Consider the following 27,692-nt stretch of genomic DNA (forward strand, 5'->3'; position numbering starts at 1 on the left):
TATTTATTTTAGTTTATGTAGGATTTTTGTACGGCACTGACATCACAACCAGGAATGGCGCCAGTAATAAATGATGTTGGGTTGTTTAAATAAACATTTCTCGTGTTTTTCTCTCTTTGTCTTTGACTTTTCTCCGGTTTCTCCGTTAATTTATAATTTATGATTCATTTCAGCAGTTGAAGAGATCAATCCGGTCGTTTTACCTGGATTTTGTTTTATTATTTCCCGCTTCACCACTGACGTCACATGGACGAGTCCATTTGAAGGCGTGGGATGAGGTGACTTCCGCTGCACCTGCCTGATGCTGCCTTTCACGTGCTCCTCGGAAATACAGCTATTCCTATGAGTGCAGTCTTTAATAACACAAAATTCAAGTGACCCGACCAAAAAAAAAAAAACACGGACGCTAAAAGTTAGGTTGTTTATTCGTGGCTGATGTTTGATTACCAAAAGAGCTCCTTTGTGCTTCAGAATGAAGAACATAGAATGTGAATCAGGTGTGCAGCTTACGTTTTAATTCGTTTATAAGCTAAAATAACATTATAATTACCAGGTGCTCATTATTTTCTTCATTGTTAAAACAATAGGCATGTTAGCATACTCACAACACTCATAATTACGACTTTGCAGTGACGTTCATATAATCATCACTCGTAAATACGATATTTTCACAGGGCAGTTGAAGGCAGCATAATACCTACCCTCTCTGACGAACCAGGAAGGTGAACATTTGACCCTCGATGTATGATTTCTACCACCAACCCTAATGTGGCATTATAACCAATTTAGCATTTGATTCAACACTAGAAAGAATAACCAAATGAAAAAACACTTTCATGGATTTCTTTAAAATTGAAAATTGCTGGATATTTTGGGGGAATTTAAACTCCACAACAGTACCTAACATTTATGAATAAAACATTTGAATTTCTTTAAAACTAAATAGTGGAAATCCTGGACAGAAATTTTACCCATCAGTAATACTAATTAATAGAACTATTAATTAATCAGAAGTGATTTTGTTAATTGGTAAAGCCTACTTGTTGCCCTGTTAGAACTACGGTTGAGGACTTAGGATTTGGAGTTATTTGATTGGGTCATTATATTTAAACTTATTGTTTCAAGCCTCTTTCAGTAGCAGATAACACAGCATGATCTTGTGCAAAGAGTACACAAACACTCCAGAGACGACATGAGCTCTGTTATTAAAATACACAGCCACCACCAGATCCTTGGCAGGTATTTTATTTCATATATAGACGCTTTCTGTAATCAAATGTGAGTGCAATCAAACAACAGCAATACAAACATTACCAATGCAGTCTGAGAACCAGGAACAGGGTTAAAACAGGGAGTTCACTCACTCTACATAGCGAGCAGCTAGTAACCTCATGGACAACATAAAAAAAACTTTCCTCTGTTAGGACAGTCCTCTGTCATGTGTACTTCCAACCATAATGGTGAGGGGCGAGGGGGGTGGGGGGGTGGAGGAGCCTATTTGACACCCCCACCCACCTGCCCTGTCCCTCTTCCTCCTCCTGCAGGAAGTCCACCAGTGATACAACAGCCCCCCCTACCCACCACCCGCCTCCATGAGTCCAACTTGCACTCGGCTCTTCAGTGAACTAGATAACCTCCCGTTTCCCCATCATGATTATCATCGTCATAATCCTAATAATAACAAAAAATAAGAATAAAATTCCAAATCATTTCCACTTCTCACACAGCAGGAGCCAATCAGAATGCAGAGGTCCTTCAGGTTCCGTCAGTCTCAACCAATGGCTGTCCATCCGGGGTCGACTAGAAAACCACGTAGCTGTACATGTAGAACCAAAGTCCTCATGCAGTGCCCTGCAAAGGGGGCACATCACATACGTGCACAGGTGGAAGTGGGAAGGGTGGAAGGAGGGTGTTTATGGGTTTCTTTCCGTGTTTTAAGTGTGTGTTAGAGAGAGTGTGTGTCTTTATTTTTTTTTTTAAGAGGGGAGAAGCAAAGGTGTTATGCAATTATCAGACCCAGGAGCACGAAAAAAAAAAAAAAAAAAAATCCAGGAGAAGAAGAGTTACATACAAAGTCTTTATCCATCATCTGTCTTCTCTTGGCCCTCCTTGAAACACTCTCATACACACACACACACACACACACACACATAAACTCTCTCTCACACACGCAACACGCACCCACACACACACACATTATAGGTCCTCATGTCATTGTGAAGTTATGTGTTCAATGTCAACATTCAAGAAAAGAAAAAGAAAAAACACCTCAATGGTAAAAATCATCCCTACCATCACAATGCTTCAGTTCATAAAATCTTGACATTTCTGAAAAGTGATTTTTTTTTTCTTCCAGGTTTAAAGCGGTATGTGTGTGTGTGTGTGTGTGTGTAGTTGTTGTCGTCTTTGTCCCACTGCTGCAAACACACTCATACACACACACACACACACGCACGCACAACCGACATACGCACACTCACGCACTCCAACACACACCACATGTCCTCTTTTAGTGGAGAAAGACATGGCGCAATGGAGAGACACTCCTCCTTTGGGGTGGACGCACCAATCACCAGGAGGAGACAGGGAGGGGGTTGTTTCCACAGCTACCAGGGGTCTTCCAGATCACCGGCACTCTGGGTGAGTAAGAGGGAAAGAAATGGAGAAAGGTGTGTGTTAGGTTTAGCTGTTGCTACTTCTATGACTGCAGAGTGGTTAACTTACCTCCTAATGCTTTAAAAAAGATAAAACTCTGATCCTTGCTGGCCTCTTTTTATCTACCCAAAAATGAATGGATGAAACTAAAAGACTCGAGATTCAACCCGATTAAGTTTGCACATTAACACAACCAGAACCAAGACCTCCGATGACTCACCTTGCTGAGAATCACGAGGCCAACTGTCAGACTGAAAAACAGGGGGAGGGAAGGGGAGGGGGGGTGGGGGGCAAGAGAAAGAAGTCCCTGAAGTCTACATGCAGCTTCCCATTGCTAGTTGTCATGCAACACAGCGGTGGGCGCTTGTTTTTGGAGTTCAAAAACCACTTTGCTGCTTTTGTTTTTTAAAGGATCCTATAGTTTAAAATGTCTTAAATACATTGACAAGGCTAGAGCTAGAAGCTGACAGGATGGGAAATGAGGCAAGGAGGGTGAGGGTCTATTTTCTGCTTGGGTTGTTCCCTAAAACTTGACAGACACACAAGACTAATCATTTTTACTTGAAGGTTCAAGGAATGCCACTTTATATCTTGCCGCAACAGGGATTGAAACTCATTTTAAATAGGAACACATGACTTTAAAAGGACACAACCATGATTTACACATTTGCATGGCGACGGGGGGGGGGGGGGGGGGGGGACAAGAAACACAGCTGTACAGTCAGTTTGGAGAGTGAGAGATACTCATACACTTGACACAAATCATAGCATTATACCTCAAATCAATTTTTATTTTGTTCATTAGTCATTTTAACTGCATGGGACTGATTTGTCCCACATGATCGCATACAAATATAACTCATACATACACAAACGCACATACATACACACTGTTCAGCATAACCTCCCCTCTAAGTGCCTTTACTGAAGAGATAAGTTCAGTGCATGCATTACAAGAGTCGCTGGTTACTGGGCAATATACAAACATACACAACCTTCCTCTACCTGCTCTCAGGGAAGAAAACTGAACAGAATCTGGCCACAGTTAATCCGGTGTGTTGTCCTTCAGGGACAAATATTTGAACAATTAGATGGAATTATATTTTTGTAGAAACATTTGTGATGTGGTGCCATCATCAGATCACTTTTCCACTGCTTGTTCAAACACTTCAGAAAGCCTGTAAGTCACAGCTGTCTAACATATAAGTGCCTAGATAGCCTGCTAGCATGTTATATAACAAACAATACCATATTAGCACACTTGCATGATAAACATGTCATACCGAACGTTTGCATTAAAACAAGCCAAACACTAAATTTAGTTTTCACTGTTAGCATATGCACTAGCAGGTTTGCTAACATGCTAATTTTAAGGTGTAATATTTTGAGGGTCCCCAAACGATGGCTGTGTTAACACCAAGAGAAAAATCCTGATCATAACTACAGTGAATCATTCTTTACTCTTTAATTCATCATGTTCCACCCCAGAGTCAGATTTAGCTCAAGTTTCATCTGATTTACACTCAACTGTGCTTTGAGTTGAATGCTAATCATAGCATGTTACCAATGATGATACAAGTATTCAGCTCAAAACAAGTAACCGGTACTGTTCTTATGCAAACATGTCTTCTTTTGAGTCTTGCACCGCGTTGTCCAATCACACATATGCATACATAAGCACAACATGACATGCCAACATGGGATTACAATCTCAGATGTTTCAATAGAAAAAGCACATGTGGGGTGCAACACAATGTTGGTGTGATAGTTAGCATGAGATTCATTTGACAAAAAAAAAAACAGTACTTTTTCACCCTTGAAGTATTTTGTCCTGTAACACAGGAAAAAATAAACCACAGTTCAAGCGCTTCTAAAACAGCATAAAGCCCACCTTTCCATAACACCAGGCAAAAAACTTTTACACACCATTAAGTTGAATAACACTTTATCTGAAGTGCTTTTCAAAAAGGTTTATTTAGTTTTACAAGAGAAAAATCTTCAAGGGTTAAGATTAACTGTTTTTTTTTGTGTCAAATGTAAACCTGGTTTACTTCCAACCATCTGTTACAGAGCAACACGAAGGCCCGCTTCTGAGCTTTTTTTTGAAGACATCTGGGACTGTCTACCATCCAGTGGAGTAGACGGTCTTAATCAAGGCCATGACAACGGTGGCTGTGATTTGAGCTGCTAATAGAACAGCTAACACCGACATGTAAAAAAAAAAAAAAAAAAAGGCTCATAAAAGTTGAGCCATGTCAAATTTGATGTAGAGCATGATATAAAAAGGACAGCTTCTGTTCCATGGACAAATCGTTTTAATCTGGAAACAACACAAGCTTTTGTATTGCTGCTTTGCCCACTAGAGAAGGTTTCTAAACATGTTTCACCCCAATGTTCATTTTTTTCTTGCAGTGCGATTTTAATTACAGTTGTAACTATTTCCATCTAAAAATGGTGAACGTGTTTTTTCCCTCTTCACACATTTACATTCACCAGAAAGAAACAAAAACCAGAAACAAATTTCCACCTTGTTGTGCAGAACTGAGGCAGCATATTCAAATACTGTGACATGGAATTATGTTCATGTGTTGATGGAATGATTTAATCCAAAAAAGAAGCTCAACCTCAAAGCATACACACACTAAACCACCTGCAAGAGTGTCCCCCCCTGTGGTCAACTGCCCAGTTAAGCGCTACCCTGACTGCCTTGATGAACCTAACTTCGTCGAGAATGGTGTTTAATGGACTAACATTCAGAAAAATCACCCACTACAAAAACACACATTTCAGTGTTGATGATCTGTGTGTTTCTTGGTCACTCGAACCCACACACATACACACACACACATACAGACATGCACACATATACGCAAAAGAGTGCTTTCTGAGTCTGTAGACAGGGTCAGCCTGAACACAGAGCAGTGTGTTGAACACAGCTGCAGTTCAGAGGGTCTTTTTCTCCTTTTCCTTGACAGTTCATTTGCTGCAAAGCAGGTGAGGGGGTATAGCGAGGGAAGGGGGGGGGGGAAAGGGAGGAGAGGGGTGTCAGCCAGAAGCCAATACTTGTAAATGTTGGCCATGGAGTGCAAGGTTCATTTCTGCTTCACCAGCCACTTCTGCATGTTATAGTAATTTGTTATAATCTTCAGTTGTAAACATCAGTCTGTTAAAGTGGCTGGCAATTGGCAGTTTGGGAATCCAAGCCAAGGTGATCAGCGGGAACAGACAGAGAAGAGAAGGAAAGAGTCCTTTTTAGGGGGGGAGGGATATACTGTATGAAGCTCCAAGACAGAATTTGAATGGAAGGAGGGGCCATTTTTATTTCCACTGTATTAGTGATATATATATGAATGGAAAAAGCAGACGTGAAATACAGCTGGATCGGCAGATTTTTTCCATTCAAGTTCTATAATGAAGGTAAAAGGAGAGGTCAAAGCACATCTGACCGGATCTGGGAGATGCTCATTTAGAGGAGGGATTGGACTCAGGGGCAGGCGCATCTTGGCTGCCTTCCGGCTCTGCATTGGCGGGTGAGGGTGGGGGCGAGGGGGGAGAGGTAGGGGAGGCGGGCTGCTCCTGGCCGTCTTTGTCGTCTTCATCCTCAGAGGTCCTCCGGCACTCCCCGGCTCCCTCGGCAGTGCTCTCCTCCCCGGGCAGGTGGAAGGCGGCCAGGGAATCCTCCAGCACCGAGCGGTACTGCCCCCGGTGGTGCAGGCGGAACTGCCGCAGAGCCTCCAGCAGATGAGCTGCAGTGCTGCCACCTCCCTCCTCACTCTCCTCCTCCTCTCCCCCCGCACAGGCCTGAGGTGACACGCCAGGGGTCAGACTCTGCAGGCACGCTCCACGGTCAAACACACACACACATATGTATATACACACACACACATACATCTAACAAACAGCAGCACAGCTCACACATCATTGTGACACAAATATCTTGCACACACTGACATGACGATGTCAGAGACATTCTTGCACTAGTCGTACAGGCCCATGCAAACGCTACCTCTGACCCTGTGACCAACAACCCTTTGTGATATTTGCTGTGTGTGTGTGTGTGTGTGAGTCGGTTTGGGGGGAGGGGGGGGGCCATCACCCACACAGCCCAGAAAAATAAAAAGCCTGCAGGTTTAGACTCCACTGACAATTAATATGACAATACAGCCACACCTCTACCATCACATCCACCCTCAACATGAATTTAAAACAATAATGCTCAACCTGGCCAATGCTCAACTTCTATACTGTTTTAGTTTACACCAAACAATAATGATACCTGTTTTGATTCCACGGCAACAAAGATACAAGTCCTTGGCAACAAGTACTGGGTAAGTTCTGGCTCGAAACTGCCAATTGTACAGGAGATGGCATTTTTTGTAAGATACTTATGCTATTAAGATAGTGATTTTTCAGGCTTCTTAACTATATTTCTCTTCTGACACAAACTAAAATGATCCAACTTTATTTAATGTTCGTATTTGCAATACCTTCATTCAAAAAAAATATTGTGCACACAAGTTATTATCCAACAAGTGCACGCAAGATATTACGTTGTGCGCACAACATAGTACTTGGTGAGCACAAGTTAATATCTTGTGTGCACAATATTGTTTTTTACTTTATGGGACTTCAGGTGCTCCGTAGTCTAGTTTCTATTTTAAACCAGTTTCTTTTTATGAAGATGGATTTTTTTTTTTTTTGTGTGGCTTGTGTTGTGCACTGCCTGCTTCTGCCGAATTGGTATGACTCATTCTGTTTGACTGTATGTAAATATGGACAATGTGTCTCCACCTTCTCCCCTTGAACAAAAATGAAGCCAAAATACCCCCACCATGGGTGGTGACATATTGAGCTGGTGTTGTTAGGAGCCAGAACATGCGCAGAGGAGATCTGGCTGGTCGAGCCGCAAAGTTCACTCCCTCCAAAGTACAAATTTAATTTATCGATACTCTCTATTTACAGAAAATGTAGAATCTGATTGTCTGCTGGTAGTGAGGAGTTCATTACTGAGGTTTTACATATTTCAGTGATGAACACATAATCAAAGTTGAGTTTCTCTCAGCTCGTCCAGTTTATTCTATCAAAGTCTATCCTCCTTTCACGTCTTCAAGTTTCACTCACTCATTCTCAGATACACACCAAAGAGTGTCCCTGTCTGGGCTGGTGTGTCAGTATGAGGTCATGTAGAGGGAAGGAGGGGTGAGGTGAGGTGAAAGGTCGAAGAAGTGAGGTATTCAGAGAGTGATCAACTCACCCCTTCCTCTTCTCTGTGAGGGTTCAGCTTGTTGTACATGGCCTCAATCACACTCCGTCTGCAAATACACAAAAACACACAGAGTGGCGGCTGCTTAGAAAAGAGGACAACTCCCTGCTTAATACTAACAGTTCATTCTCTGCAAATGTATATTGATTCACATTTTAATGGAGCCAAGAAAGCAGCTGAGTCGATACCTGAGTGTCTGCTTTTCATGCATTAAAGAGACTACCCTATCTCTCTGTGAATGTGTACGTATAAGTGTTTTCAGGAGTGTTATCTGCGCGTTCGCAAGATATCAAGTGCACGTTTGGACCAAAGCTGCAAGTAGCAACTGTTTTTATTCAATTATGATGATTTGTTTGTGTGGAAGCATCATAAAACATCCAAAAACTGTGGAAATGTGTAGCAGAGCGTAATCTTCAATGTACCAGAATGTACTTTATTTCAAAATAAAAGCAGGTTTGAATTCAAACAGCAAGTGAAGTTTTCTCAGCTTCTCTCAGAGAGCAAAAATTAAAAATAAAAGCCGAACCATTTTTTATTTTTAAATGCAAAATAATATAATTTTAAACATGCATTTAAAAATGTGATTAAACATGACTAGCTATTTAATCGTGATTTAAAAATAAACATTGTTTGACAGCCCTAATTCTTAGAAACGCTTTTGGTTCAGTCATTAGTCAAGCAAACTAAAACAGACATACAGTGCACTGTGTTTTTCACTGTAGCGGTTGAACAAGGCAAACACTTTAAATAATTGAAAGTGTGACTTTGGGAACTTTTAACCAGAATTTTTTGACAATTTGATGGTGTTTCAGGGATAGAATGATTTGTAAATTACTCAATATTTAGTATAATGTTTTGTAAGAACTCTATCGGTTTCTTTCTTTCCATAACTTTGCTGGTTGTGTGTGTGTGCAGTATCTAAAGTCATCTATCATCTATCTTTGAAAGGAATTCTGTTTCATTTATTTTATATGTAAACTATACAATGATAGTTGCATCTATGAAATGCAGTGTAGTGTTGTTCCTGATCGTGTATTTACTTGCTGGCCAGGCCTCCCCCAGGTGGAAGGTTGGGGATGTTCTCTGTGGCGATGCTCCTCAGGACAGACACCAGGTCAGGGACTCCCGCCTCCCCACAGTTTCCCAGTAGCTCTACACACACACAAATAGAATGAATTGTTTGTGAGAGGTCATGTTACACACTGAGGCAAGGTCATGGTACATAACACACCAAGGTTTAGAAGTAAAAGACCTCCAGATTCCTCTGCAGAGGCTGAGGTATCAGCTATAGTGGTGGAAGAATCAGATAATCCACTGTTTACCATTTAGAGAACCACAGTGAGGCAGACTGATTTTTAAATATTTACACAACCTAAAAAATGTTTATATTGTCCTGATTATGTACACAGAAACTGAGCACTGTAAGCGGCCTTTTGTCTTGTTTAACATTATTTAAAAAACATTTTCTAAAGAGGCATCTACAGATAGATAGGACACAATTCAGCAAATCATCCAGTGAGATTTCAATTCATTGACGTAAAGATGAATCTGTGTGTCCCACAGAATATCATGACTGAATCAGTGTTATATGTCTATAAGTGCAGAGGTGAAGCCGTGTCGTGTTTACTGACCCTCAACACGAGTCTCCAGGTATTTATCCAATTCCTCCTCTTTCTTCATGGCCTCTTCTGAGATCTTTGGGGCTCCAGGTAAACACACCAACACCACGCTCATATTGTCCCTGCTCCCCTGCAAGAATGATTACAGACACGGAGAGAGAACAAACAGGTTCAATTTTCATTCATCTATCATTCTGAAACACAGCAATGAAATCTGCTGAACACAAAACAACAACAAAAAATGTTTTTTTGGTGGGATGAGGGGGATCATGAGGAGTAGCTAAAAAATATGATAACATCTATAACGTACATAAAGTATGTGGCTGGTATACTGATTAACTGATAGTGGCTGAATCAAAACATCACTGAGCAGACTTTTTTTTATTCTCTTTAAAAAAATGCTTTTACATTCAGTACAAAATAAGACAAGCAGCCGGCAGTCTGTGCCTTCTACAGTTCCTTTAAAAACAGGGGAGAGATCACAATCATACAGCTGTTTTTACACATACATGAAACTTTTTGTGTTGAACATTTCCCGACAGCAAGGCCCTGAAATCTTAAGCTTCCTGAGTTGCTTGTTCACACATGTTCCCAACGGCAAAACGTTTTCCCTTTCTCACGGGAGGAGAGGCAGAACATGACATTAAAAAAACAACATTTAAATGAGCCGTAGGTATTCACAGTGTCATCGAACAAGGTGTTTGTTTAGACAGACTTTTGCTACTAACACGGTTCATAGCACATTATTTGACAATGGGCCAATCGATACAACGGTGCATCTCTACTCTGGGTTGGTTGCTTAAGTTCAAAGTTCCTTTTACTTTCCCAGACTTGTCAGTAGATTTAAATGACCACTTATTATGTAAATAACTGGAGTTAAATTCTTACTAATATTATGTATCTATGTGTACTTTCAGACTACATTATATTTCCTCCTATTACAGTTTGGAAGTTTAACATATGGTTATTTGTGATTCTATGTACTGTATACATGCAATGTAAAAATTATTTTCTTCCAGGCTAATGCGGTAGATGGTTTGATTCGGTACAGATAGAATTGGGGCCGCTGCTAAGCCGGCTGACGTAAAGGTGTAGAAGAAGCTCTGTGGAGGAGTGTGAACAAATTTATATTTAGAACTGAGAGCTCTACGTTTAAGAAAACACAGGAGGGTCAATGGTCAGGAAACACAAATATTTTCCAATTAGTCTTGTACATTCTCCGTTAAAGTCCAGAGCTGGAATTGACTAAAATCAGATTGTTCACTTTTCCACACTGTGAGGACTCTGTCATGTACAGTGTCACATATATGACAAAAGGCAGCGGCAGCAGAGGAGATTTATGACAGCGTGTGGCCGTCACTTGAGATAACCCATCTGCTAAGGTAAAAATAACTAGGCTGCTTTTGCACTCACTGGTTCTTGAAGTACTCAAGACACAAAACAGGCGGTAAAAGGAAGGTAAAAGTCCAAGACCAGGACTGGTGGGTGGGTTCACCTGAGGCAAAGAGTGGTTCTTGCTTTTTCTTTGATCATAAGCTGAGCGGAGCAGCGGACAATGACGGGACAGGAAGTAGAACGCAACGATGCATTACTCAATATCTGATTGATCTCATCTCTCACAGTGACATGTTCAGTTTTATTACATTAGAATTACAGATCATACCATGTCTCTGTAGCTGTTGTTATGGTATTTTGAGTTTCTCATAACTTTTTTGTTAAATCCCAACTTTGAACTGATGAGAAACGCAATCGATTACAGTATGTTGAATCATGTCATTGATATATCCAACCGTATCGTATCACATATGGCATCGTTTCATACTTGATCATATTCCTGGTTATTATATTGAATAACTGTTTAGAAATCAATTGGAGCTTTGCAGAGTGCATTATATATAGAACTTGAAAATAATGTGTATCACTTGAGCATGAGGAGGAGTGTTATGCAGTGCCTGAAAGTATAGGGTATGTGTGTAGAGTAAGTAACTCGTATCAAAACAATGATTAATATCTTCCTTGTCATGACCGCAATGTTTTTAAAAAGAAAAAAGAGACAGCGAAGTTAGACAAAAACAATTCACACACACTTTATAAATGAATAAGTCTGTCAGTCGATTAGAAATAATCAAATGATTTACAGGCTTTGTAAAGAATTATGTGCAATTAATTGCATATATCTACAATAGAGAAGGATTGCATTACAGGTAGATTTACTGCATACCCTTCTTTATAGTTGGTCATATCTAGCTTATGAAGATTGAATTCACCATTTACTTCAATCTGATTAAGTTGCTTTCCTTCAGTTCCCCCCCCCCCCCCCCCCCCCACCCACACACCTATATGTCTGTTTTCTGCCAAAGACTGCTTACATCACCCTTCTTACAGTTTGTCTCTCCCTCTTCATCAACGTTTTGTTAGTCGCAAACTTTTTCCCACAGCCGTGTAGGTAGCTTCTTGTCATTGACATAACGTAACGATAAAAATTAATCGGCATCGGAACTTTCTAGTAGGAGTATTTTCATATTAAACGGGAAAGACTGCAAATCAATAGATGTATTCAATGTAGATGTATTTGGACTTAGCCTACCTCAGAACCTCTCAGTATGTGTGTGTGCGTGCTTCTCGGTAGAGGTTCATAGACACAGGAGGAGAGAAATAGGGCAGTCTAATCAATCAATCCTTGATGGTTTTGATCTTTCAAAATGATAAAATAATCAAAAGCCGCTGTTTTGGATGGTTTGATCAGTGATGTATGAAGTCAGAGTGCAATTAATTAGCATTCATTTTTCTGACTCATTATTCTTTCTGTAATTAATTCATGTTTTTTCGACTGCCCTAGTCTAAACAAAAACCACAAGAATAAAGATGAAGCCAACCGGAGTTTAAAAAAGTACCTTCATATTATTTATGTGTAAAAAAAAAAAAAATCAACAACAAGCTAAAAAGAAAGTATGTCACTTTTTTACCTTGAATGTTTATCATATACGAAAGAAGAAACTTACCTTATGCAGACAGGTGTCCACCACTGAGTTACACACCTTCTCCAGGTCATCACACACCATGAGTCGTGAGCGGACAAACTCACACAGCTCTTCGTTGGACATCACGTCCCAGATTCCGTCGCACGCCAGCACAACAAACTCGTCTCCTTCAGGCGCCCGCTCCAACACACACACCTCAGGCTCAGGGCTCACCAGCTGCTCCGTGGGGCCCTTACCGTCCACACATTTGTAGTCGTAGTCCCCCAGGGCCCGGGACACAGCTAGGGAGCCGTTTACCCTCTGGATCATGACCGAGCCACCAGCGTTCTGGATGCGCTCCTTTTCGCGGGGGTTGCAGGGCTTGTGGTCCTGCGTGGAGAAGCCCACCTTGCCGTCTCGACTCAGCACGGACCTCGAGTCGCCGCAGTTAATGAAGTAGAGATGGGTCGGGCTGAGCAACACGCACACAGCTGTTGATCCACTGCGGTCCAGGCCCTGCCGCAGGTCCGCGAAGCTGCGCATGTACTCATCAATGTTCAGGAAGCCCGAGCGGATGCCGTCCTTTACGCCCTCAACGGAGCTGGGTCCTGAACTGAAGTCAACTCCTCCCCCTAAGATGTGTTCCAGCAAGTGGCCAGAGCAGTAGTTGGCCACCCGGGAGCCTGCATGGCCATCGTAGACAGCAAAGAAGGACCAGTCGGTTAGTCCATGGGGTAGTCCCACCACAGCTGTGTGGGCATCCTCCATCTCCACCCGCCAGCCCTGCATGGAGCTCAGGCCATAACGCAGTGCATTTCCTTCCCCATGGGCACTATGCTTCTCTGTCTTCGGCTTGTCCAGGAATGCACCCATTGCTGCCTACAGCTGGAGATTCAACAAAGAGACAGAACACAAAAACGTCAGAATGGAGGCTTAAAACCTTCTCCAAGGTTGTCAAAATGGTCAACATTTAAAAAAAATTGCTATACTGTATTTTTGAAACAACACAATCTTAGGCCCCGTGTCCACCTAGCGTTTTTTCCAGGCACAAAAGTGCCGGCTGTGCGCTCGGAAGTGTTTGCATGAAGTGGTTGTGCGCTGAGAAGAAAAGCATTGCACGTCCGTCCTGTCTCTATGACAACAGTTTGTTGACAACGGCAAAGAGCATGTGAGTACAAGACACGATCCGTAGGAGGCTAAAATACAGGGAATATGATACATACGACCACGATCTAGTTCATAAGACAGGTGTGCAGGAGAGAAATGAGTCGATCCAAATTGCATGTTAACTCCTGCACACGGTCTTGATTGCAAAAACACATCGGAATGAAGGTAATTGTGCAAATCAGATAGTGTGCAGGAGCTTAGTTGCAATTTATGATAATTGAAAAGAAGATATAACCCAACATTGGGTGTCTTACACTTTGGTTGCTGTGGTAACCAAACCAGTTATGGATATTGTTTAATATTTAGGTTAAAATTCTGGTATTGTTACAACCTTAACCTTCACCAGCAAGGACAGAGAACAAAAAACCTGCCTAAACATAATACTAAATCCTCCTTTTATGCTACAATGATGGGATCAAAAAGAAATAAAAACATGTAAACAAACTCAAAATGCCCACTAGGCACCATCCATGCAATGCTCTATATGCGTAAAGCTCTTGTGTAGAGGCCGTATACAACCGTTTAACAGAAATTATTTCTGTTGTGGACGATTTTTTTTTTTTCCCCAGGCTGGCAAATAACTATCTTGTCTATTTTTGATCTTTGGCTGCTTCTGATTGGACGCCACCGAAACAAGAGAAAAATAAATTGAAAGTGTCAGATTGGTCGACGGACTGACCAAAAATTACCGTCACTACCTTCGAGAGTCTAAATGGAGATAAATAATCAAATAATCATGGATTTATCACTGTTGGAAGTCTCAAAGTCTCTGAATAAACACTTCACTTAAAGGCTGGATTTATAACATTTTTGAAGGGCTATAACTCCATAGAATGGCAAAAGGGTAAGCTAGCGATAGCAATTGTCCCCAACCGTGGTACGGTTCTAGAGATATCATAAACAATACGAGTGGTCATCTGCTAGAGCGTGGACAGCCCAGCAGGTTTTTCATATTATGTCCTTTTTGGGGTTCGTATATTTAATCTATGTACCTACTTTTGTACGTTCACAATAGCTAAAGTCCGAAAAAAGTGTCTGTTTTCATGAACTGCTCCTCCTTGCTCCCTCTACGCTCTGAGTCCATCAGCTACGCTCTGCTGAGCCCACACTGTTAGACCCCACGTGGGCCAAGTCTGCTCTGATTGGTCTGCCAATCCGCTCTGTCGTTATTGGTCAGTTGCTCAGCACGCTTCTTGGAAATTTCAACATGCCACTGGACCTAGATTAGTGATGTGAAAAGCAGTTCTTTTCAGTGTACTGAATCAGTAGAATCAGTTCAGTAAAGTGATTCGTTCAAAAGATTCGTTCACCGAATCGTTCAGTACTACTGTCTGCGAATCAGAATTGAATAAGCCCTATATACGGCCGAACGTTTAGTTCTGCTCGCGATCGTACTGAGAACAGCTGGTGGTGAATAATAAGCCAATGAGCTGAGAATTTAGTTGGATAAAGCTACAGTTTGCAAACTGAAAGCTGCTAAAACAATCACATTTATTTTCCCCCGACCGTTCTGTTCAGTACGTCCAGTACACAAATCACTCACTGACTGTCTGACTGAGAGGAAGAGAGAGACTTGGAGGTGGAGCTCTCGTTCAGTTCGTTCAGTGAACGAGAGCTCCACTCTTCCTCTCAGTTCGTTCAGTGATGGTCCTGTTGGTTCAGTCAGTATGTATCACTGACATGAAAGAGAGAGGGAGGGCGGGCTTTGAGCGACTCTTACGGTCTAGACTCTAGAGAGAGACGGGAGAGCGCAAATGAAGTTGAGAAATGAACGCCGCTTTTCAGTAGGTGATTCAGTTCAGTTCGTTCACCCAGATGATTCGTTCGTTTTGAACAAATCGTTCATGACCGACACATCACTAACCTAGATCAGTGATCTCACACTGACAATGACGCCGCACTGACAAATTTTTATCGGGGGGGGCTAGAACCGAGCGTTACATGCGGCTAATGCTACAGCTAACAGGAGGAAGTAGGAGAAGCCGCGTTTCCGCAGACTTTGAATTTTTGCACACAGATGTGCCTAAACATGCACAGGACACTTGGAAAACACACTCAAGGGCATATAAAACCAGAAAAAGCATAATATGGGACCTTTAAAGCTTAATGCCTTGATGCCCAACGATTTAGTTCACAAAACAAAATAATTACATTCAATGTTAAAAACGTAAATATATCTCAGGCAACACTGACTTCTACAATCAGATCTATAAGAGATCAAATTACATTCGTGAATAATTACTTTCTTTGTATTAAAAATCCCTTATCTAATTACCAGTATTAGGTGTCAGTAGTTCATTCTGTGAATTCAGAGTGCTTTTAATTACTCCATGGATGGTGAGAGCCAGAGATCCCAACAACAGGACAAAGATAGCATAGGAGAAACCAGAGGGGAGGATTACACTGCAGCCTTAAAGCTTGTTTGAGCACACAGAGCCTCTTTCAATCTGCACACAAGCTAACTAATACAATTAGTAAACTGCACTGTTTCCCACACAGCCACTTTATTTGAGTGAGCTAACCAGGTCTATTGATGGACCTGAAGTATATTTTGAGACCAACAGAAACATTTGTTTTAGTCCTGTGAGGGTGTGACACCATCTGCATACGGTGACTTCGCCAACAAACTCTGTAACTGCTCTCTAACCCTTGTTAACCTATGGCGAGAAAGGTCAACACACATGCTCTGACAAGAGAGAGAGAGAGAGAGAGAGAGAGAGAGAGAGAGAGAGAGAGAGTCTATCCCTCCTGTGAATGCATTAATTGAGATGCAACCTCTCCTGTTAGACTACTTAAACCGCTGTTTAAAAAGCTTGTTTAGTGATGCCGATGCCAGTTCAGTACCACTGTGGTTCCCATCACTTTGTCACGCTACACATCATTAACAACAACCTAATGGGTTGAGACTGGAAAGTTGAAAATGTGAATGGAGCTTTCCGGGGACCTTGTAAACATGCTACTGATGCAGAAGATAAACAGAGCAGGGAGACAGAAACAGTGAGAAGCTGTGCAGGAGAATCTGCAGTGTGAAGCTGTACGATGTGGGTGAAGATGTATGTGGCAGAAGGAGAGAAAAAGAGAGCGACAGAACGAGAGAGTGGTGGATGGTGTTGGAAACCGAAGGAAGAGAGTGGGGACTAACAGGTCGGATTTGAACCCGGGCCGTCCGCTGCAAGGGCTACAGTCTCTGTGCATGGGGCACAAACAAACCACTCGGCCACTCGTGCCCCCAAATTGTACTTTTAGGGTACCTAATAACATAAATGTTATAAAATAACAAATAGTAATTGATCACTTTGTTTTGCATACAAGCAAAACTTGGTTGAACTTGTTTAAGTGGAACTATCTAAGTTTCTACGTCTGTAAAATCTTTATCTGACATTAATCCAGTAGTGATGACAAGAATACAGATATAATGATTCTTCTTCTGATCGTCTTGTTTGCGTTTGTAGATCATGTAGAGGCATCAGGCAGATTTCATTTCAGTCTGTGTCATAACTCTAAAAAGAACATCTCACAATAAAGTTTCTGAAAATCCCTGCCTAAGATCAAAAAACCCACCATATGGGAAAAATTAAAAATAGAATTTAAAAACTAAATTTCAGACACTTCCAGCCTGCAATGCCCCACAAGCTACTCACAAAGCATTCTTGGATAGCTTGCATGGCGGACCAGGCAGACGGCGTCACTTTTTAAACAGCTTTTCTCCCTGCATGTTTCAAAATGTTTTTTTACCGTTTAGTAAATATACCTTAAGGAGTGCAGTTTTTATTGAAGAGAGTACTCAAATTCAAGACAATAAATAAGCGGTAAAGCTGGGCGGCGTGTCTCTATGCGGCCTGGAGGAAGTTGCAGTGTCCGCACCGAAAGGCCATATCTCTGTCACCGTATTTTGCCATCATACAAATCATTTCTGACCTTATTGTCCGCTACTGCTGCGAGATTGGAGCTACATACAGTATGTATTGCTAAGTTGGTATCGTGCTCATGGAACCTAGAGATCAATGAAAAGTGATAAAAAAATCAAAAGTGCTTGGACTACTTTCTTTTCTTTTAACATATTGATTCCTCGCTGTGCGTTACCTGCTACATGAGTACACACACGGCATGACAGGCATGTGCCCAAAAAAGGCTGGTACATGCAAGGAGTGACTACAGCTGGTTACAGAAGAACGTGCGTGCGCGCGTGTGTGTGTGTGTGTGCGGTGTCATCATCTATGTGTGAGAAAAAGGAGCTCTATAAATATGCCAGGCCGGTTTAGATTTCATGTCCAGGGTGGGGCAGTGGGCCACGCCATTCACATTTCTCCTGCTTTTCTGCTGTGGAATTGTACAAACACATTTCTCTTCTACAAGTGTTAACAAGCAGCTACTACGGCTATAAATTGGGAAATATGTTCACAATGGTAAGAAAGTGTGTTCACATATGTGTGTGAGGGAAAGAGAAATCAGCTATGTTCACCAGCAGTGATTCTCTCTAAAAATAAAACAAATACACTGCCATTGCCTAGCAACCACCCACCCTGCAGGGCAAACATCCAGGCTAAGCTTCATTCAGCAACATCCCCCTCTCCATGTCTCTCTCTCGAACACACACACACATACACACACTAACACACACCCCGCCTTGTAGAGAGGAAAGGGGAGTTGCATCATCCATCCATTAATGCATTCGCAGCAGCCAGACCCTGAAAGGAGACATGCAGGCTGCAGGAACACTTGCAGATACTATGAGACTTATCTGGCTGAAATTGTTACAATGGACTGCCAACAACAACAACAACAACAAAAAAACACACATGTACAGAAAACCTAATAAATAATGCCATTGAGACATCAGACTGAAACCAGGAACTCTCAACCACTTAACCTCCTCAAAACTGCTGTCCCCTGTGCTGTGACCACAGGTCGAAACCAACACCCCCTCATTCGAAGACGCACACGTCTGCCAAAAACCACTGGCAACGAAGAGGGAAGTGGAAGGTCGGGGATTACATAATGCTGCAGAGAGCCTGAGTGCTGCTCTGAGAGGCAGGCACACTCACATACAACAGTTAATGTTATCCTGGAAGCAAGGTTAATGCACCGCTTCCAGCAATAGGACTATCAATAAATATGTTGAAATTTACTGAGAGTCACCCTGTAGGTCCACGCCTGAAGAGACGATTGTTGAAACAACGGATTGGGTTGTTGATTACTTGATTTAAATTTGATTTCAGTTATTTTTTCCAAAAGACCTTACGTTGAGATGTCATTTAGGACATGTAAATGTTTTTCCAGAAACTCTCAGCCTTTTCAGTTGAGACACAGATCTTAAGTTTTGTAGAGTTTTACAAATTGGCTTGATGGGATTTTATTCCCAATGGGAAAAACAACAGAGCCATTAGGAGCTTGAGATGTCAAAGCTAGCAAAATTTCACCAATCAATGTTTTTCTAATAATGTTGGTAATCGGTAAATGGACTTGACATAGCACATTTACACAACATGCCACATTTACTCATTACTGAGGCTGCTCAGTAAGTGCCCATTCCTAACCCAATCCTGACTTAACAGTGCAGCAGGTGCATGTGACCGCATGAGCTGGGGATCGAACCCCCGACCATCGACTCGACAAATGAGCCTCGCCTGTCTTCCGTCTATATTTTAAAGACTGAATGACCTTCATGTATAGAGGGTTACCCTGTTTTGAAAGATGCTGAAGAGCCGGATTGAAGGACAGAAAAGTGTCAGAACAACTCAAATTAAGAGAGTTACTGTTTTTGATGCAGTATCGGAATAACAATGACCCTCTGTTCAGCCTTGATTAGCTGGCATTAAGAGTTAACTATATTCCCTTACATTACATGTCAGATAGCTCATCCATTGTTCCGTACTTTACCACAGCAAAGCTTTAGTTACTACTTTAGTTACTTAGTGTGTGATATTTTAATCCTTTACCTTGTGACATGTCAGTAAAGACTGAGGGGGAAATACAGTTTAACTGTAGACCATAATTTATCTAGCTTATTCTGCCAGCAAACATTAGGGGCCACAACCCAGAGACCTCTTGCTAACTTGGTAGTAGTTTTTTCCAATTTTCACTTTCACAGTTTCAGTGTTTAGAATATTTTAAAGGGTGCGTTTGTTTTCCAATCATAAGGCCAAGAATGATAGAGGTGATGATTTAAATAAAAAGCAAACTCCAATGGGATTACTTAGACACAGCACTTTCACATCCAGATGGAGGTGGTGGAAAACAGAAACAGTGTCAGTCTACATTGTAAAGACTGAATAACCTTCACATATACTCATACTACCTTAATCTGTCAGAGGAAATGATTACAAACTGATTAAACCAGCATCTTCTGTAAATTTACGTTTAATAAGCAATGTGATTTTATGCACCAAAGGAATATGTAAAATCAATGGATCAAGAGGAACTGAATGTAACCTCTCAAGACAAGGAAAATAATTGAATGAAGAGGTATAAATTCTGTTTTCTATGCCCACTTCTTCTAGACCTGAAGACTTTGCTGAACATGCACAAATATGTCTGGACAAAAGATGTGCGCGACTAGCCAACTAAATAAATAAACGGCATCAAGCTCACTGGTCGACACCAGAATTACTAGTTGGTTAAAAGAATTGTTAATATTTTAAATGTCTGCCTTCAATACCAGCCAAATATTGTGCTCCAACTATAATGCAGCCAGGGCGCTGGTGGCGCGTTGGTTGGTGCGCACGTCCCATGTATGGAGGCTGTAGTCCTCAGCGCGGGAAGCCCGGGTTCGGATCCAACCTGTGGCTCCAAAAAGCCAAAATATAAATCTTTAAAAAACCTATGATGCAGCCACCTGACACTAGCCTGGCCGAAGCAATAGACTGGCTGTAGCCCCGGCTAACAGACTGTCTCTCTTTACCTGGATGTAAACAAGCACAGTGAACAGATAGCATCTGGAAGTGTTATGATCGAGTTCATTGAGATAAAAGTATGTAGGCTGTGTCAGGTTAAACTGACACATTGTGTGGAGCAATGCAACCAAAGGCGTGTGGTGCTAGCACTGCAAAGAAGAGAAAACCAAGTAAATCCATGTGTCAGTTACACTGGCTGTCTTGCATTTACACTTTACTGTGAATTTACTCACTGGTCATGTGTTTGGTGGACCATGTGACTAATGACCACCTTAATGGAAATACCAGATAATTGCAACATGATCATGTGATATTTTCCCATATTTATGAAGTGAGGACGACCGAGTTAATGCAACATCAAACTAATCTGGCCAGAGAGGAATGTGAGAGAGTTAATGAGGACTGTGGTTCTCCTTTCACATTTGGGGAAGCCTCTAAGTTAGACAGGCTTTGTAGAGCTGTTATGACATATTCAGTCTTTAAAAACACACTTTGAAGCAGCCTGCTCTGAATTGGGACTCTTGCCATGTTGTGTACTTGGTCCCCTATTGTAATAGAAATTACTTCCAACTCTGCACCTTTTTCTGAAATTCATTTATTTAATCAGTCTTTTATCTTCACTGCTGAAACCTTAAAAACATTTACTACACTACAACTCTGACCTTACCTCCCTTTTTATGTTGCTTTTATAACGCTCAGAACAAAAGGTGCACATATCCAACATGCAGCACTTCAACATGCTTTATTGACCCTCCTACTTCATCTCTCTTTTGTGCACTAATCTGCTGCAGAGATTCCAAGATGGGCCATATAACTCCAGGATCAATGGGCTCCTGTACAACTAGCTCTGGTGCATTTTTCTCCTTTCACGGTCAATAAGATTTTCATTGTACAACAATGAGTTGATCGCAAACACAACATAAAGCTTATGGTTGAAAAGTGACACTCGACAGGCAGGGCGTTTTCAAAACTTGGCAACGGGTGGGATTAATACATTTCTGTAAACTTTAGAGACAATAGCATCAAAGTGCAAAATTAAGTGATCAACAACCAACACACAATGAAGGGAGAGACAATTAGAGCTTCCATTTAAGAATATTTTCATCATAGATATTTTCATCAAATCCCAAGCTCTGACAGACAATACTCACTCACATATTTAGATAACTAGTCTTATTTGTGTTTTATTTTATCCCAGCCAAGTCTGTTTACCATCACAAAGTGTTGGACTGGATATCGGAATGATGGCACAGATTAAGAAAGATTGTCGGGCACTTTAAACATTCTCAGCGAGCACAGTCTTGCTTTGAAGACATTCAGACTGAACTCTAAGAAGTGTCCACAAATTGTCTCCATCAAGACATTCAAACGAGATGGAACAGCTCCTTCTAATGTAAAAATGACAATTCTTACACTTCAGTTTAAAACATTTAATTTGAAAACCTGACAGTTGTTGCCGCTTCCTGTTTGTATGTGAAGCCGGCACAATGCAATGTTGGGTTTACTGCAACTTTGTGTAGCTTTACACATAATACCAAAAACAACAATAACACTATTAATTATGATTAAAAAATATTCCGCATCAGTATCAGTATCGGTGCATATGTATCGGAATCAGATCGGAATTTTTTTAAAGTGGATCGGTGGAGTTAGAAAACACAGATTGCCTTTCTTTTTACAAATGCGTATAGTTGTAAAATAACCAAAGTAAGATCTTAAAGGTGGCGTAGACAATTCTTATCCATGCTTATCAGTGCCCATCTCCTCATGGTCAGCAAGCTACACATCCTGGCTGCTTAAATGGGCCAAAATCTACCTGGCTCGGACCAAGCCACACTACATGAAGCCAAGTACGGACAGGTTGCATTGTGCCCTGTACTCTGAACTACACTCAGCCGGCTACACTCCGTCATTCAAGTCCTGTCCCACTAGGAATAGAGCTAAAGCATGATATCCATATAAACTAAAAAAAAATGCTTCCCCTATTGAGGCTTACGCTCGGGCAGCAAATGTTCTGATTTCAGCCATATTGCTTGTTATTTGTTCAGATGTTTCCCTGGCAATGCAGATCAATGAAGTTGTAGTCAGAGCCTTTGAATGAAGGGGTGTGTTAATCTTTATTTGGCCGATAAGATATGGGCATGATGGTCCTATGCAACAGCATGTATCCCAGGAACATCTCACCAATTAAATCAGCACAAAAAGTGTATATGCAGTGCTAAGTAGTAAATGTTACATCGTTACCCAGATGTCAGCAATTTGTACCTCTTGCTCTAAGTGACTCATCTCAAAGGCAAAGAGAAAGAGTCACATTTACTTCACAGAAAATGGAGAAATAGACTCATCACTGGGATTTCCTCAAATGTATAGAGGATCAATGTATCTCATATAGTGGTATTCAATTTTAAAAGCACATTGTGACATCAACAGGTCCATAAGAGCCGGGCAAAAAGCTTTAAGATACATCAAACTCTAAGGGAAGCTTGTTGACTGTTACAATCTCCCCCTGACACTCTCTTTCATCTACTCCTCAGTCTTTATACAGCGACTGCTGACTCAGATAAGATTATCGGCTATTGAACTCCACTCGTATCTGGCTAGCACTGCACAATCTGACCGCCAAGTGATGTCATATACTGGTCACCTGTGCACCTTATCGCTATCTGATACACTGGAGACCGTGAGAAGGTTGGCTGACGGGCTAACTTTCAACTCTGCACAATACAAAATTGATGATGAAAACTAAGATTACAAGCCTGGGCTTGGATGACAAATCTTTGCAATGTGTACAGCTTCTTAGAGAGTCTAAAAAAACTAGGCTCATATAAAATTCCTATTAGAGAGATGGCAGAAACACTTTTCCCTTATCACACATAAAGTCAAGAGCTTGGCTATTGAAATAAAATCTTAGGTAACAATGTATTTGTGTTGGAAGCAGGAGAACTAATCAATAAATAAAGTGAGATTAAAACCTGTCCATGAGACAGCTGATCAAACTGGCCCATTTACATGTAAACCTCCAGGTATTCTCATTGAAATTATTGGCAACAAAAAAAAGATCTACTACTGAGAATCATTGACAAGTCTTATTTGTGATGTTAATTGTTGCAAAAGGAGACTTTTTTAATGATCTTGTAACTACAGGACAGAGTCCAAGACAAATTTCCCTTTGGGTACAATAAAGTACATCTTATCTTATCACTTAACTGATCATATCAAAACATAAAAAAATGTTCTGAACATGTTAAAGGAGAAGTGTACATTTTAGGCTTCTGAAGTTATTAGCAGGAGTTAGTATCTCAATGCAGACTACTCTAAGAAGAAAAAGATAAACTACAAAAATGGCTTAAATCAAGCCATATTTAAAGGCTGCTTGTATTAACATGTAACTGTCTTCAGGGTATGGTCATTAACAAGCACTGTTGTAGTTATGTATATGGCCATTTAAGTTGTTTCAAATAGAAAAAGGGGGAGTCAACAATTCATAGCTTTACTTGCTTATATCTCCTCTAAACAACGCATGTTTACATCACCTGAAGCCATAGACCGTAAATATGAATGGACGAAGCCCGAGAGGCTGTAAACAGGCAGAAAAACATGTTAAACTATGCTGTAAAAACTGTTTTTTTGCCTGTTGTCTGTATGTGACATGTGGTGTTCCTGGAGCCAGCCTCAAGCGGACACTCAACGACCTGCAGGCTCATCGGCTTCATTTTTCAAGACCGGAAGTAACCGTAACACCAGAACGTCACCTCAGTGATGTTGGCTTATATTCAGAGGAGAATCCCTCTCCTTACACCGCTGTAGAATGAAAGTCTACAAAAGTATGGACAGCTTTATGTATTTTTCAATGAGCCTGGTTCAGTAATGTCCGTTGGGGAAGTGAAGGTCAAGAAATTCTTCATCATCCAAGCATTGGATAGTGCTTCTTAGCTAACATTAGCTTGTTAACATTAATTAATGATAGTATCAGGATCACGGTCAGCTGTCCATTGATTTATTGCTCTTGGGCAGTAATGGAAGTTAAAAGGCAGGACTATTTTGATCAAGTTAACAATATTTTGTGGCACGATTAGGAGAAGTCCTTTCTTTTGGACAGAGGACGCCAAACAGAAAAAAAAAAAAAACACCTCCTCTCTGGGTTTTCTTTCTCAAATTAAATCCTGTAGAAATTCAACCCGGGCTTGTCTCCTCGTCAGTTTGTGCATCACATTCAATAACAACTGTCTTTCATTTGAGAAATAAATCTGATAAAAACGGGTAGTTAGCAACTAAGACTAATAACCTCTCAGTAGAGTACAGTCGTAGGTAGCCTTTCTTGCCCGCCAGGTGGGTGGTTCCATAAGCGTATGATGTCACGTGAAGAATAAGGAATAAAGCCTATGTTTCCAGTCAGAGCCAACCATACAAATCTTGCGTTTTAACAGCTGCCCTTTGCCCTTGGCCCTGCCACTCCCTGATAAAGCCCACAATATATCTAATAAACATCATACAAAAGCTTAGCATTCCCTGAAAATCACGTGCTGTCCTATGCTGTCCCATGCTGTCCTGTATGTTTAACATACTTTATAGAAATGATGTGCAGTAGATAAGTGGGAAAGTGTTGGGAGGAGACTGAAGGTTATAAACACCTTACCAGGCTGTTACCATCATTATGTCTTATGCACTTTGACTACATTGCATGTGTACAGATTAGGGCTGGGCAATACATCGATATATTTTTTAAACAAGATATAGGGCAGGGGTGGGCAACTGGCGGCCCGGGGGCCACATGCGGCCCTCGTCAACCCTCAATGTGGCCCTCAGGTCAATTTTTATATATCAAAACATTAAGAAAACATGACAAAATCTGCCATGAAATCAAGAAAACCAGAAATATTTCCATAATAATATTTGATCACTGGCATATGTCGAGTTAAATTTGAGACATAATTGACTGTAATCGTTTTTGTAGCCTACCTGCCCTCTGGCAGTGAGAATTAAATGAATGTGGCCCTTGCTGTGACCAAAGTTGCCCATCTCTGATATAGGGTAAGACAATATCGTTAATATCGATATAGTTTAAGTTGCATTAAAATAACATTACAGAGGTGTCAGGTCACCTTTTTCTCATCTTACTGATGATGACTGACTGTCTGTCTCTCTTAACCCTGTTCCTCCTCTCTCTCTTTTATTGTATTTAAGGAACATTTGTATTTTATAATATTACTTCTTAAATTCACAAACAGGTAGTTTATTTTTCCAAGTGGGCGGCTGTGGCTCAGTTGGTAGAGTTGTCGCCTCTCAACCAGAAGGTCGAGGGTTTGAACCCCAGCTGGGCAACATGTCCTACGTGTCCTTGGGCAAGACATTAACCCTGAATTGCTCCCGCTTCTTCTGTGGCAGTGTATGAATGAGATTAGTTACTTCTGATGGATGATACTACATAGCGACCACTACCATCAGTGTGTGAATGGGTGTGAATGGGTGGGTGTGACAGGTGGTGCAAAAGCGCTTTGAGTAGTCGAAAGACTAGAAAAGCACTATATAAGCTCAAGTAAATGGTAAATGGACTTGAGCTTATAAAGCGCTTTTCTAGTCTTCCGACTACTCAAAGCGCTTTTACACCACATGTCACACCCATTCACACCCTGATGGTAGTGATCGCTATGTAGTATCATCCATCAGAAGTAACTAATCCCATTCATACACCGCCACTGAAGCAGTGGGAGCAACTTGGGGTTAAGTGTCTTGCCCAAGGACACATCGGAAATGTTGCCCATCTGGGGATCGAACCCTCGACCTTCCAACTCAGCCACAGCCGCCCCTAAGTCCATTTACCATTTTCCATGTGTTTTCACTGTTAATAAAAGACATATCGAGTATCGCCATTCAGCTAAACAATATCGAGATATGAGTTTTGGTCCATATCGCCCCAGCCCTAGTACAGATTGTTTAAAAAAAAAGGCAAATAAGTCATAACCACAACCCCCCCTTTGTGTGTGTTCTAGTTACCCTGAAAGGTCAATTCACACAAACAACACAACATACAGCAGCTGTCTTACTGGCACTGCATGACTTTTTACATATATATTAACCTTATTTTTTGCTACATGGTGAAAAGAAAAGAAAAAGTTTGATGCTTTTCTCTCTTTAGATACAATATCAAATCTTTGAAACATACCTACACACCTTGTAGCATTACCATTGACACCGACATGACAAAGTCCGCTTAAGCTTGTCATTAGCTCGTTATATCGCATGTAGCCTACACATTGCTGGATTAGCTCCAGTCTAAAAGAACAGGATTGTTAACATTGATTTTTAATTTTTAAATAGAAAAGTGTTGGCTTTAACCATAAAGATGCACGGTAACAAGAGCTACTTTGAAAACTTCAGATGATGGGTCAGGCGGTGTGTTTGAAACGCTAACGTAACTGTAACAACACAATTCATGTTTAATGAGCCTACTGACTGTTTTTGTAAATGTGTTTCTGTGTTAAAAAAAAAACACCAATCCACTGACCACATGCTGATCTCCATTGCACCTAACACTGGTCCCTGTACGTAAAAGGCCTTCTCTGCTAACGTTAGCATCTGGTAACTTAACTGTTAGCTGTCGTTGGAGCACAGCGCTAACTCACAGCTAATGGCGTTAGCGCGGATAGTTAGCATGGTACTTACGTTTTCCTGCTGCTGCGAATGGAGTTCCAATCTTGATTATCTACTGTAATTCTGCTTTTTGTGTGAAGATATGTCGGCGAGTTAGCTATCTACGGAGCTAACGTTAGCCACCTAGCTGTGTTATGTTTCCTTATTTGACAAAAAAAAAATATAATCGGCAATTTTTGGCTTTTCAGAAGAGCGGCGATAATTCCTTTCTCGGCGGTTCCCTGCTTGGACAGCGTTGATTTTTACGCATGTTTGACGCCAGTTCAAGTCTCTCACATTCAAACGAAGGTAATTCCGAAGTGTCCCAACGCAAATACGGGTAACTGAGAATTGTGTTATATTATACAACGGTGACGAATCTGGCACTTTCTTCAATTGAAAGGCCAGAGCTATCCTTCGACTTTGGGTGCTGAACAAGAGGAGGTGTTATTTTTGGCAAATGCTCGCTGATTGGTTACAACGTCTACGCGAACTGTTGATTGAT

General features: G+C 41.2%; 1 protein-coding gene across 3 annotated transcripts; it reads right to left on the reverse strand.

Moving 5' to 3' along the window:
* Positions 1–1,229: 1,229 nt before the first annotated feature.
* ppm1bb (protein phosphatase, Mg2+/Mn2+ dependent, 1Bb) lies at positions 1,230–27,631 on the reverse strand. 3 transcript variants are annotated; one of them, XM_020646221.3, is made up of 6 exons: positions 27,221–27,629; positions 12,540–13,382; positions 9,550–9,667; positions 8,959–9,070; positions 7,910–7,967; positions 1,230–2,636 (listed from the first exon to the last, which is right to left on the reverse strand). In XM_020646221.3, the coding sequence occupies exons 2-6, from the start codon at positions 13,368–13,370 to the stop codon at positions 2,607–2,609; spliced, it is 1,149 nt and encodes a 382-aa protein (XP_020501877.1). In that variant the 5' UTR covers positions 13,371–13,382; positions 27,221–27,629; the 3' UTR covers positions 1,230–2,606. The 3 variants fall into 3 exon arrangements, with proteins under 3 accessions (XP_020501877.1, XP_065805469.1, XP_020501876.1); XM_065949397.1 differs by lacking the exon at positions 1,230–2,636 and adding an exon at positions 3,421–6,275 and having other exon boundaries at positions 27,221–27,630; XM_020646220.3 differs by lacking the exon at positions 1,230–2,636 and adding an exon at positions 5,976–6,456 and having other exon boundaries at positions 27,221–27,631.
* Positions 27,632–27,692: the final 61 nt, after the last annotated feature.

This window comes from Labrus bergylta, chromosome 21 (assembly GCF_963930695.1).
Source record: "Labrus bergylta chromosome 21, fLabBer1.1, whole genome shotgun sequence".
Classification (NCBI taxonomy): domain Eukaryota; kingdom Metazoa; phylum Chordata; class Actinopteri; order Labriformes; family Labridae; genus Labrus; species Labrus bergylta.